Source organism: Helobdella robusta (genome assembly GCF_000326865.2).
Source record: "Helobdella robusta unplaced genomic scaffold HELROscaffold_6, whole genome shotgun sequence".
Classification (NCBI taxonomy): domain Eukaryota; kingdom Metazoa; phylum Annelida; class Clitellata; order Rhynchobdellida; family Glossiphoniidae; genus Helobdella; species Helobdella robusta.
Window position 1 is genome coordinate 6,028,872 of NW_008705330.1, and position 13,475 is coordinate 6,042,346.

A 13,475-nucleotide genomic window follows, 5' to 3' on the forward strand; every position below is an offset into this window, starting at 1 on the left:
CATTCATAAATAAGAAATTAATAATTTTATCAGTTCAAAAGTTATTTTCAAAAAATTTACCACAGGTCTTTTCACTCAAAACAACAATGGATATTTCATCATCCTCATCTCTCTTCACATCGTCATTCAGTAAGCGCAACCATCAGCAGATGTTCTCAAAACCAAGCACAATTATCACAATCTTATTTGCTCTGATTGCCATCATCACCGTCACGAACAAAGTCGAATTTGTAGTTGGCTATCAGTTCGAAGGCGAGCCACAGAAATGCGAGCGAATACAAACGGTGCTCTGCTCAGACGTCAACTACAACCTCACCATCATGCCAAACATTGCAGAACAGACGAACCAGAGAGATGCAGAGTTGCAGATGTACGAATTCGTGCCACTCATCAGAACAAAATGCAGTCCATGGTTGAAGTTCTTTCTATGTTCAGTTTATTTTCCATTTTGTACTGAGCAAGTTGACGAAACACTGATCATTCCACCCTGTAGATCGATGTGTTTGGGTGTGAAGGAAAATTGTGAACCAATTCTTCACCAAGTCAGTCTCAAATGGCCAGATGTTCTTGACTGTGGCAAGTTGCCGGAAAAGAACGATCGTTATTCCAATCTCTGTATCGAACCTCCTCTTGGCTACCACGATAAAGTTGACTATGATGTAGGTAAGCGGAAGTACGTTAACAACAATAACCTGATCAACGCCAACAACAACATCAAAACAAAACAGCAACAGCAACATGAAGCAGTTGCATCAAATGTGAACAATTTGGATTCTCTTGACGACAACGATGATAAAGATAGCATATTCAATTTGTACGATTTGTTAAAACCGCGCTTAAGTTCAACAACAACAACAACTGTTAGATCACTCAGACAAATATCTGCTGACAGTCCGTCAATTTACAAGATATCATCAGAGAAGGATTTTAAATGTCCACCTAGATACACAAATGTGGAGATAATGATCAGAGGAATGAGTAATGACACCTGTGCTCCGCGATGTCAAGTTGATGTCATGTACAGGTTCACCGATAAGAAATTTGCCGAAATTTGGATGATACTGTGGGCAGTATTGTGCTTGGTTTCCACGTTGTTTACTTTCCTGACTTTCATTTTGGACACCACACGATTTGAGTATCCAGAGAGACCAATTATTTACTTATCCATGTGCTGCTTGGTGTATTCCTGTGGTTATATAATACGGTTTGCAAGAGGGTTGAGTGACGTTTCTTGCATAGAATCTCGTCATCAAGTTAGTTACGTAATTCAAGAAGGATTGGAAAATACGTGGTGTGTGGTGGTCTTTCTCATTCTATATTACTTCAACATGGCCGGATGCATATGGTGGGTCATTCTCACCTCGACCTTTTACTTTTCTGCCGCAAAGAAATGGAGTCGTGAAGCCCTGCAGAAAGCAAACAATTATTTCCACGTAATATCCTGGACGTTGCCTGCTGTTCTGACGACAATTGTACTGACCATGCGCAGGTTGGATGGTGACGAGTTGACCGGTCTCTGCTTCGTCGGCAACCAAGATATGGACTCTTTGTTAACATTTGTCCTTTTCCCCAATATGGTTTTTCTCATCATTGGAGTTTATTTCATTATTGGCGGGTTTGTTGCCATGTTTCGAATTAGGCAGGATTTAGTATCGGATGGTTGCTTGGACGTTAAAAAATTTGAAAAATTGATGATGAAAATCGGAATATTTTCCATCCTTTATACACTACCAGATATTTGCGTGGTTGGCTGCTTGTTTTTCGAGTGGTTGAACTTCCGTGATTGGAGGGCAGCAGCATATTTGACTCCCTGTTACAAATTCGACGACTCACTGAACCATCAACAATTAGTTGATTGCTCTCTAGAAAAATCCATTCCAGCCGTTGAGGTGAAAGTTTTAAAAATTTTCATGTCACTCGTTATTGGAACAGCCAGTGGAATTTGGGTCTGGTCCCCAAAAACCGTACAATTGTGGACTAAATTTTTTAAAAAGTTTTGTCCAGGCAAAAGCAATGAAAACTGCAATAGACCTCGCATTTATAAAAAGAATTCTTTCAGCAAAGTATCAACCAATGCAAAATCTACAAGCTCAGTATTACAATCAAATAGATTGGTCGGTGCAGAAATCGTCTAAACAGTCGAGTCGCATGCCACAAGTACATGAATGCATTTTTATTTTTTCTGTGATTGATGGCCAGAATTTCATACACTATATACCTCATGTTATATGTTTATACTCGTTTCTGTTTAATATGTTTATGTTATGCTACACGTTCTCGTATTGATCTGTTAAAAAGTTTTGGTAAAATTTTCCATTAAAACAATGTTAAAATTTATGGTAAATCATCTGTTTTCAATTTTTTAATTCTATCAATTTTTTAAATTTATTTCACTCAATATGTTACTCAATGTAATATGCATTTATAATATAAGGTGTTGCAATTATTGATGAAAATCATAGCATTCTCCGCGTTGGTTAGCTTCCTAATTAATTGTTCAATTTTTCTAACGGTAGATCGCAAATCATTGTAAAGTTTCTTTAGTTTTAAGCGTGATAGAACAGAAAAGCTTTTTTCGGTATTCCTATACCATCTTCGATGTTCGAATAGATATGTTCTGTATGTTGTCAAATGCTCAAGTATACATATACTGTGTCTACTACATAACTACATATACAATAAAAATTTTGATTATGAACTCGAAACTGAAAAATTAAATAGGAAGCTAACTAACGCCAAACATGTCGTGATTTTAATCAACGATTGCATTTCTGGCAGTCTTAATCCAATTAAAGTATTATAGACGTTTAAGAGTTTTTTGATGTAGACTTTTGACAACTTTACCCAATCTTCATTTCATGTTACCATCCGCTGTTCATAAACTCTCCAGCATAACCTAATTTATTAATACTTTCCCGTACCCAATGATCTAATTAACTTAATTCAATTTTATATGTTAATAAACTCTTATTTTATAGTTTCATGTTTATTTGTTTATCTTCAGCTATCAAATTTATAACTTATGTTTTGTGAAATTTGTATAAACAATTTGGGTAAACATTCTTCTAAAAATTTTTTACTTATTTGTGATCATTAATTAAAAGTTCGATTTGTGAATTAACTCGATAATCGCACACCGAAATTGTCTTAATTGAAAGGAAATTTTGTTCTTTCAATTTCAAACGTTCGTTTTTTACACGTATACTGACCTGTTTTTGACACTATTCACTGACACCATCACATAATTCAGTGCTTATGATCAAATGAAAAACCATCATGCATGCATGTAGTGGCGAATTTAGGAGGATGAAGAGCTGGATCTAGCCACTGCATTCATGCACTCATGATCTAAAAAAAGAATGTAAATTCACAACACATAACCACAGTGTGGAATCGACGCTTTGAGTTAATTGAAAACATTATAAGATTATATTCTCTGTAAGAACTTATTATTTCTAAATTGGAACATGCCCATTCTCTTAGTGGTTATTACCTGTAAGACTGTTTGCTAATGTTTTTATCTTTTTCTCTCTTCCTAATTTCTCTCTCTCTCTATTTTTTTCAAACACTCACCTCGTGTGCACATACACACGTATTTCAGTATTTCTCGTTTGATGGATTGATAAGAATTTTATACAAAGGCGATTAAATAGCAGTAAATTTAGCACCAGATGGGAACGTATAGACAGACAATGTGGATGATTGAATGCATTTATTTTATATGTTCCATTTGATTAGTAAATGTAATGAAGAGAATTTTGATTCAAGTGTAATAAAGAAAGTTTTATTTGGATGCGTTTCTAGCAAAACTATTTCGTTGTCATTTTTTTGTTGTTTAATGCTGCCTAGATAGCATCAGGCATACAAATTTGTGCTAGATGTTCAGACTGCAATCTACTCAGAACGATTAAAAGGCACTCAATTTTCTGTATTTATGCATGTATGTACGTACATATGTATGTGCACCTGTATGTACATATGTACGTACATACGTATGTATTTATGTATGTATGTTTTGCAATTCTGTAAATTTAAAAGAGGCCAAAATCAGAATTCTATAGAATCGATCCAGCTGGAATAAAATAAACGGAGCGTCATTTTAAAATTTATTTTCAACTTTAATTAATTTAAATTACAAATTAAAAACAAAACATAAAATAAGGAATTAATAGCAAAGGAGTAGTAGTCTCAGACGCAGGTATTTTGTAACTGTGACTATCATACTGACCATGAAACTGAATGCTATATACACAACTAGTACAATAATATACGCATACCACGGAAAGAAAGAAAAACATATTAAAATTACAAAAAAGGACAAAAAACGAGAAATAATTAAAAAATTAATTTAGAAATCAAGTGTTGTCATGCGTGGAGTGTGAGATGAAAATTTAAATGGAAAGTTCGTGGGACATTTCAAATATTAAATTTGATTGCGTCACTCGTTTAACATTTAAATAATTTAACAAAAATTATTTATTAACAATTCGCAAGAAATATTATGAAACTGTGAGATGCATTTTGAGCTAAACCGCTCCCAATCAAATCGTCATCCAACAAACACCACAGAGGCAAATATTAAAATGCTAATGAAAAGGCATATAAAATCACAGATACAAACACAGACACTCAACCAAATTTCAAAATTTCGTAAAAAATGATTATTGACTACCTTGAAAAATTTTATGAACATTTACTTCTCTATAAATAAAATTTCTACGATGTTATTGGTCACGCAAATAAATTACAAAAACCGACAAGTAGAAACAATCTGATAATAATTAAACACACACACACACACACACACACGCACACAGAATATAAAACTGAATACTAATAAAAAACTGACAGCAGAAATACAAATATCAATACAAATATCGCAGGTACTGGTACAATACATCAAAATGTACCATCATAATAACACTGAGTCACAAGGAGAAATACACATTTAAAATACCTAGATAATGATTGCCAAAATAATCCTAGGAAGTATGAAATGAAAAAAAAGTTGGGAAAAAATTAATTGAGGCTGATAAAAAAAACATGGCTGTGAACAAAATTTTGTAGAGAAAAATCGGAGAACTGAACATTACATCTTGTTCTACATTACCATTGCTATCACCACCCACCACCATCATCGTCATCCTCCTCCTCCTTATAAACATCATCATCTCCCTCACATCCTCCTCCTCCTCATCATCAAATTCTTCCGATGACAATTCAAATGATGTTAACATTCATCCGAAACTTTTTTCAAGGCAAATCATAATTTTTTTTGGTGAGACAAGATAACTGAGGTGATTTTATAATTTTTTGTCTAAGCAAAACGTAAAAAATATAAACAATATTATTTATACACTGGTTAAATGAGCAGATAAACATTGCATGTCTACACATGCAGTTATAAACACATAAACGTGTGTGTGTATGTGCGCGCGCGTGTGTGTATGTGTACGGGTTTGAACACAGCATTGTCCTAAACGTACATATGTATTTATATATAACAAATATAAAAATAACAATTAGTGATATGGACACATAAATTATATATTGGACGAAATTAAGGCAAGGTAGTATATTAATTTGAGAGAGAGAGAGAGAGAGAGAGAGAGAGAGAGAGAGAGAGAGAGAGAGAGAGAGGGAGAGAAAGAAAGAAAGATAGGAAAGGAGAAAAAATCAAGACAAAACCCTGCGTATATCACAGTGTTTATAAAAAATTTAGCAGTCAAAAATAGCATTAAATTGAAATCATATGAATGATGATGACGATGATCACAATATAATATAATAGAGATAATTTTGCAATCTTATCATCTATAAAGATATAGAAAAATAGCAGATTGATCCTATAAACACATTCGAATTATTAAAACGTTACAAAATATATAACAAATAGTGGTGAAACAACTGTGAACAAATTTGTGTTAAGTTTCGTATGCAATTATTAAGTTATTATGAAAACGCACTTGGGAATACGAATGAATAATAATAATGAATTAATCTATCTTGCTGACAATTACTGACTATAAACATGAAAAAAAATTTTGTTGTTGTAAAGCAATAAGAAGGTAGAACATTAAATAACAAGAGGAAAAGAGAGTACGTAGATGTACGCAAGAAAATCAATTTCTAATGCTGTCTGTACCGTTCTTTTCATCTTACAATAAATAACTGAGTTATGTTTTTGGTGAGTTGGTAAAAAAATGTTATATTCACAAATCAATTTCTACATACTTATTCTTTTCATCCACCCACCCATTCATTCATTCATTAATTCATGCGTTCAATCGGACATTCATTTAATCAATCAATCAATCAATCAATCAATCAATCAATCAATCAATCAATCAATCAATCAATCAATCAATCAATCAATCAATCAATCAATCAATCATTTATTCATTCATTAATTCATCCACTCATTAATTCATTCACTCATTCATTCTCTGTCACTCGCATCGTTTTCTTTCTCAGGGATCAATGTCTATTTCTTCAACAAGTTGTGTCTGCAATGCAATAAAAAAAAATGATAATTGCATATCAAAAATAACATGATATAACTTAATAACAATACTGGTAACGACAACAATAGTAATAACGATAACAACATTACAATATATATATATATATATATATATATATATATATATATATATATATATATATATATATATATATATATATATATATATGTGTGTGTGTGTGTGTGTGTGTGTGTGTAATTTCAAAGTTCAAACCAAAAATAAATATAATTTGTGTGAGTTAATATATTTTCACACAGATGCAAACTAATGTTTAAAGCCACCACACAACAAAACGACTAAAATCCTGGAAACTTATTTAAAAACAAACAACATTGTCAGGGGAAAAATACCATCATAATAATTAACATTAATAACATTTAAGTAAGAATAAAATAAAATAATAAAATAATAAATATAATTATAATGAATAATATTAATATCATTTAGGTAAAAAATATTAAAAAAAAAAACTGAACTGACCAATCCTCCCTCCTCTGCCAGCTGTGGAGCAAAATTCATCCCAAAGTATCTGGAACAAAACATCGAGGAGGAAAATAATATATATAAGTTTTAAAAAAACGACTCTTATTATTATTATTATTAATTATGTTGTTATTATAGTTATTATTAATATTGTTAACCTCGAGAATGTTGTCATCGTGGTATGTATGATGAAATAATAAGATGGGAGAAATGGAAGTTAAGAGGAACAAAACAAGGACAGTTGAAGTGACAAACCTGTAGAAATGGTTCCTGATAATATGGGCATTCCTAGAATTAAACCCCACATAATTCATGGCCCTTTCGGTGATGGCGAATGTCAGGGCTACTTGAATCGTAATCGGGTCGTTGAATTGTCTGATGAACTGGTTGACGCCATTGCTGAAATGCTGATAGGCCAGATTCTGGGTCACTTGACAAACTAGGTCAGTCAGCTGATCATGGAAAAGTTGTCGATCATGTTGATGATGATGATGAACGTTAAAATTAGGGATGCACCGGATTTAGGTTTTTCAAATCCGGCCGGGGCCGGACTTGGCCGGATTTAAAATTCAAAAACCGGCCGGAGCCGGGGCCGGATTTCAGTTACCATTTTACATAAGTTAGAAAAAATACTCACATTTACGGTTATCTACATGTTGAACATGTTATTTAATTCAAATATATGAATAAGTTGTATGAAACGCCAAATTCTGTACACAAAGATTAGCTTATAATTTATGCATATTTGCATAACCCAAGTTGAAGCACAAAGAAAATTGTCCAGCTCACTGCACAATTAGTGATGTTGTAATTATGTGTCATGTATACCTAGCCTAACTTCTCTTAAATTATGTGCTTATGTATCTCTCTCTCTCTCTCTCTCTCTCTCTCTATATATATATATATATATATATATATATATATATATATATATCATGTAGCTATATGATCCGTTATATGCAATTATCAATATATAGTATATACACGTGCACAAGTTCTTTTACACAAAGATCAGCTTATAATTTATGCATAACCCATGTTATAGCATAAAGAAAATTGTCCAGATTACCTCACAATTGGTGATGTTGTTATTATGTGTCATGTATGCCTTTAGCTTAGCCTTAGCCTTTAACTTATTGACATAAAATTAATTGAATTCAATAAAATTTTTTTTTCTATTTATAACATTTTTAAAAGTTGATAGACGCTTAAATCCGGCCACCAAATCCGGCCGGATTTGAAAAAAAAGCCGGATTTTGGCCGGGGCCGAACTTCGGTGCATCCCTAGTTAAGATGATTGTTAATTTGTTAGGATTGTAAAGATCATTTGTTAGTCAATTTTACCGAATAAGCTAATTTGAATCATTATGATTATGTAGGTGATCATGTAGGTAATTATGCTATCATAAAGAATGTGAAATGATGAATGTAATCTCCAATTTATGAGGAAAAAAATATGTTAAAAATGTGAGGAGACTAGATATGGAAAAACCAAAATGGAGATGATGATGAATATATAAAAACGACAACAATAGCAAAAAAAAATAATAATAATAATTATGATAATAATTACCATAATAACAATAATAATAATAATAATAGGAAGAAGAAGAAAAAGTTTTAAAATAGGCACTAACTGAATTCGAAGATCCATGCACTGTCAAAAATATTAAAAGGATATTAAATAGCGAAATTAATTAAATTGTAATTTTCTAGATTTAAAAAAAAATAAGAAAATAAATAATTAAGTAAATAAAAATATAATTTAGAATATAAATAATAATTTATAATTATAATATAATATAATAAAAAGACCTAGAACATAAGCATCAGTAGAGAGCAAAAACACAGTGTAAATGGTACAAACATTTAAGGGCCTCCTCTGAAATTTTCTTCAGCCTCTCAGCGACATCTTCATAGACTTGCGATTTGTCACTCTTCTCCACCTCAACTTTTTCCTCTTCGAGCACATCCCTACTACTGGCCCCCTCCGACACCACGACTGTCCAGTCGAACCTCTTCGACAATTTATCCACTGATGTGCCTTTTTGTAACCATTTTTCTCATAATGTAAATGCTATTGCTAGGTGTTTTCTTAGGTATGTTAGTGTAAGTTAGTATCTTTTTTTTTTAAAAAAAAACTCACATTTAAAATGAAATTCACATCTACATTTCTATATTTAAATAATGAAATTAAGCTACAATTCATAATTGATTTTTTAATACGTGGACATGGGCCTTATCAACTGGCTTTTGGCGTGAGAACATTTTAAAAAGAAAAAAAAGTGAACAACTTAGTACACGACCCAAATCAACACAAATGAAGCATAATTGAAGGAGATGGATAATTAGATACGAAACACAAACAAACAAAAAAAGAATCTGTAACAACATCAAAATATAAAGAAACAAAATCTAAACCATTTTCATCACCGTCACACTGAAATCCCGAATGAACACCTCTGGACACTCTGAGGTTCTTCCCGGGTGATGAGGTGGGAGACAGCCGTGGTGGAGAATCTGATACTAGCATGATGGGTGTTCCAGGTTCCAAGAAATCATCGGTTGATGATTTGCTATGCATTCTCATATCATCCTGCACGGCCATCATGTTTTGCTGGATTTCATTTGGTGCTACAATAAAAGGAAATAAAAAATAATATGATTAATTTGTGAAATATGGAATTAATTTGGTAAAAAATTAATCATTATTATAATGAAAATTTTTTCAATAAACAATAATAACCTTTATTCTTTTTTTTCCTGAACGATTGAAAAAATGATTTTATCTTTTTATTTTTGCCATCAGCACTGACATCCTTCTCTCTGAATGGTTTTATCGGCTGCCTCTTATTTAGTGAAATAAGCCTTTCCTTCAGTCTCTTCAGCAAATTTTTTTTCTTTCTCTTGTTCAGCTCTTCAATTTTGGCCTCATCATCTCTCTCTGAATCCACCTCCTTATCTCTCTCCACGTTTCCTCCATGGAGATAGTCCAAAATTTTTTGTCTATCTTTCAACGTTGTAGTGTGCCTGACCTGAGAGGAGAAACTATTCGGAGCACTGTTGGGTTTTTGCTTCGAGCAAAATAAATCAAACACTTCTTCGGCTTCTTTATTGACATACGAAATTGTTTGTGGTCTTTGGTTTCGGTTCTTCCTCCTCTTATTTCTATTGCCCAATGGCTGCGGGGCGTGATCAGATGCTGGATGAACACTGGCCATAATTTTTTTTTATTTGCTGAATAAAAGTTAGCCAAATAAATTAATCTTCTCCTTCTGAATTTAAGTTCTTTTGTAATTGTAATATCACCAACTCTAAAAACATTAGACCTTCATTTAATTATTATTATATAAAGTATGAGAAACAGTAACAGTAATCATATTTATATGGCTAAAAAATTATTAAGTAATTATAAAACAAAAATTACAAAAGGCTTTTCGGAAATCCCATTTACTAATTAATAATGGTGAAATAACCATGCAGTGAAAGCCAGGTTATTAATAAACAAGGCTGTAAACTACAAAATGTTAAAAATATATACAATACTTAGTTATGAATACTAGCATATTAAATACCACAGATATGTACATATATATTGTATGTGTGTATGTATGTGTGTGTATATGTATGTGTGTGTATATGTATTTTGTATGTACATGTGTGTACATGATACAAATTAGAGTACTAGTAATAGTGACATAATGTGACTAGTGACATAATGTGTTTATTGTATCATGAATAAAGTGTTTGTATGTATGTATGTATGTATATATATATATGTGTGTATGTTAAAACCAAAACATGATGAGTGACACTGAACCGTCAAACATCAAGTAACAAATGGATTAACACTTTGATTTGTCGTTAATTGCACATGTCGGCATTCAGTTGGATATTTTCAAGCACACAGACACGCAGGAACCGCTGCAACAAGCACGAAATGTGGTTAGTTGCGAAAAACAGTTCCCTGCTGTCGCCTGATCTGACGCTGATCATTTTGCATATATATGTGTGTATGTATGTATGTGTGTGTATGTATATGTTACTATTTGATGTAATGTATGAACTGTACTTGAACTTACACATTACATATATATATATATATATATATATATATATATATATATATATATATATATATATATATATATATATATATTTTGACATTTTTGACATTTTGACATTTTATTTCATCAAATCAAACAATGAAATCAGAAAAATGAAATCAATGAAAGGAAATGATCTGGAAATCGAAAAAGAAATCTGGACTTCTTGTACTGATCACCAGTGTAAATTTGTAATAATGATAAATGAGTAGCTTTAAACAAATAAAAGAATTCAAGGTACTCAAACATATTATAAAGAGTAATTCTAATATTTCAAAACTGTTCTGAAATATTAAACATAATTCAAAAAAAAAAAGTTCAATATACCTAAACACAATATAATGTAGGTTATAGATATTTCAATACTTCAAAATTGTTTTGAAGTTTAAAATTTAATAACACTTTGACTAACTTCTAAATTTTGAATCTTATCTTATAGAAATACCACGCCAGAAGCACATACACTCACTCACGCGCACAAAAACACTCACGTAAACACACACCTGTTCATCCACACACACTCACACAAGCACAGCACTCATTCACACACACTCACACAAGCACAGCACTCATTAACACACACTCACACAAGCACAGCACTCATTCACACACTCACAGAAGCACAGCACTCATTCACACATACTCACACAAGCACAGCACTCATTCACACACACTCACACAAGCAACCACATTCGCACACACTTAGACACACACAATGCTTACATGAACATGCTTTCCCAGATAACTAGATGGTGGTGTCGGGATCTAAGTTTGTTAAAAAGTTACGTAGCTTCCTTTTAAAGAGTTGTATACTTTTGATTTCATGTAACTGAGGAAGAAGCAGTTCAGCCCAAATTTTTGGTCCAGTAAGTTTATATATATATATCATATTCATGTGTATATAATGTGTATGTATTGTATAGTACATATTGCACAACATACCCGACACTATATAAATATATCATAGTTGGTATATATATATATATTATATTTATGTTTGCATTTTGTATACATGTGTACATGGTACCATTTAGAAAAACATTATAAAGTAATAATAGTTAACTTGAAAGTAACACTCAAATGAAAAAAACCAATGAGTAACAGTAAGTGAATGACTCACTGGTAAGTACTGTATGTGTGATATGCTGAATCTACTCTATGTGTGATGACTAGATTAAATTTTTTCAAAATCTTCCTTACGTGTATGTAATGTTATATTAGCAAACTAAAATTAAAAATTACCAGAAAGATTTACTTTTATTCACTTACTTAGCTATTTAAGTCTTTACTAAAAAATGAATTGAGCGATAATTGATTGAGTGATAATTGATTGAGTGATAATTATCAAATTGATTGAGATTGAGGTGTATCCCCTTTAGATTTAATTATTAAACTTTTATAAACTAAAGATTTTAAGGTGAAATTAAAATAAATTAATTAAACTTTATGTTTAAATAATTTAATTTTCATCTTAAAACCATTATTACAGAAATAAACAGGAAAGAAACAAAACAAAATAAAACAAACCAATCAAACAAAATCTACTCTGAAGCTGAACTAAGCTTACTAAACTCTTCAACTACTAAATAATCTAACTTATTACTTAGTAAATACTAAACTAAAAGTTATATGAATTATATATGAGTTATATTATAATATGAAGATCAACTATTATTAAGTAAGATTGTAAGAATAATAAGATAGTTAAATAGTTATTAATTTAATTATTTATTATGTCGCAAATTTTATAATTTAATCAATAAAAACGCTGTCTTTGAATGAATTACAACGAACTCCTTTTCGGAATTAACAAACAGTGATGATGAATTAATAGATTGCTGAATGAAATCCAAAAAAATGGCTCAGGTGTCTAGTTTTACGCTAATTTAAAAGTGAACTTAGCAACTTAATTTATTTCACAGATAATTGTTTTATTTGTTAAAATTACAATATTTAATTTTAAATAAACTGTTAAAAATTAAAAATTGCGTTAAAATGTTAAATAATTAGTTATTTCAACTAAACTTTGTGGCCATTAGTTGTATCTTTATTTATAAATTATTTATTTATGTTTGTGTGTTATTTTTTAATTAAATGTATTTGCTTTTTTCACTAATTTTCAAGTTACTATTTAATCAAAAGTTAGCAAACTCGCCAACTTTTTAAATAAATAATTTAATTATTCCGTACATTGTCTAAAAAATAACCCATCATATATTAATTTTTTATTAATCAAGTGCAAGCCAGATCAAAAAGATTTTTATCAGCTAGCTATAGCTTGCAGAGATTTTTCTGTGTTTTTTTTAATTAGTGTCCGTACAACGCACGTTAGCTACGTTGGGCTTGATTTATAAGTGAATGA

The 13,475-nt window shown here is 31.2% G+C and overlaps 2 protein-coding genes across 2 annotated transcripts; one reads left to right on the plus strand and one right to left on the minus strand.

Annotated features, from left to right (window-relative positions):
• Positions 1–263: 263 nt before the first annotated feature.
• HELRODRAFT_95849 (hypothetical protein) lies at positions 264–3,076 on the plus strand. The gene is made up of 2 exons (XM_009029490.1): positions 264–647; positions 921–3,076. The coding sequence occupies exons 1-2, from the start codon at positions 321–323 to the stop codon at positions 2,133–2,135; spliced, it is 1,542 nt and encodes a 513-aa protein (XP_009027738.1). The 5' UTR covers positions 264–320; the 3' UTR covers positions 2,136–3,076.
• A 2,942-nt stretch (positions 3,077–6,018) lies between these two features.
• On the minus strand, positions 6,019–10,228 carry HELRODRAFT_189490 (hypothetical protein; the record flags this gene model as incomplete). Its single annotated transcript, XM_009029491.1, has 8 exons — positions 6,019–6,266; positions 6,360–6,506; positions 7,005–7,053; positions 7,263–7,459; positions 8,194–8,291; positions 8,875–9,051; positions 9,429–9,641; positions 9,754–10,228. The coding sequence occupies 7 exons, from the start codon at positions 10,226–10,228 to the stop codon at positions 6,471–6,473; spliced, it is 1,245 nt and encodes a 414-aa protein (XP_009027739.1). The 3' UTR covers positions 6,019–6,266; positions 6,360–6,470.
• Positions 10,229–13,475: the final 3,247 nt, after the last annotated feature.

What these genes read in the sequence shown, in the direction of transcription:
- HELRODRAFT_95849 (XM_009029490.1), top strand. Translation starts at nt 321, where the DNA reads ATGCCAAACATTGCAGAACAGACGAACCAGAGAGATGCAGAGTTGCAG. An exon ending in CTCTTGGCTACCACGATAAA is followed by an intron (nt 648 to 920) that starts GTTGACTATGAT and finishes ATATCATCAGAG; the next exon opens with AAGGATTTTAAATGTCCACC.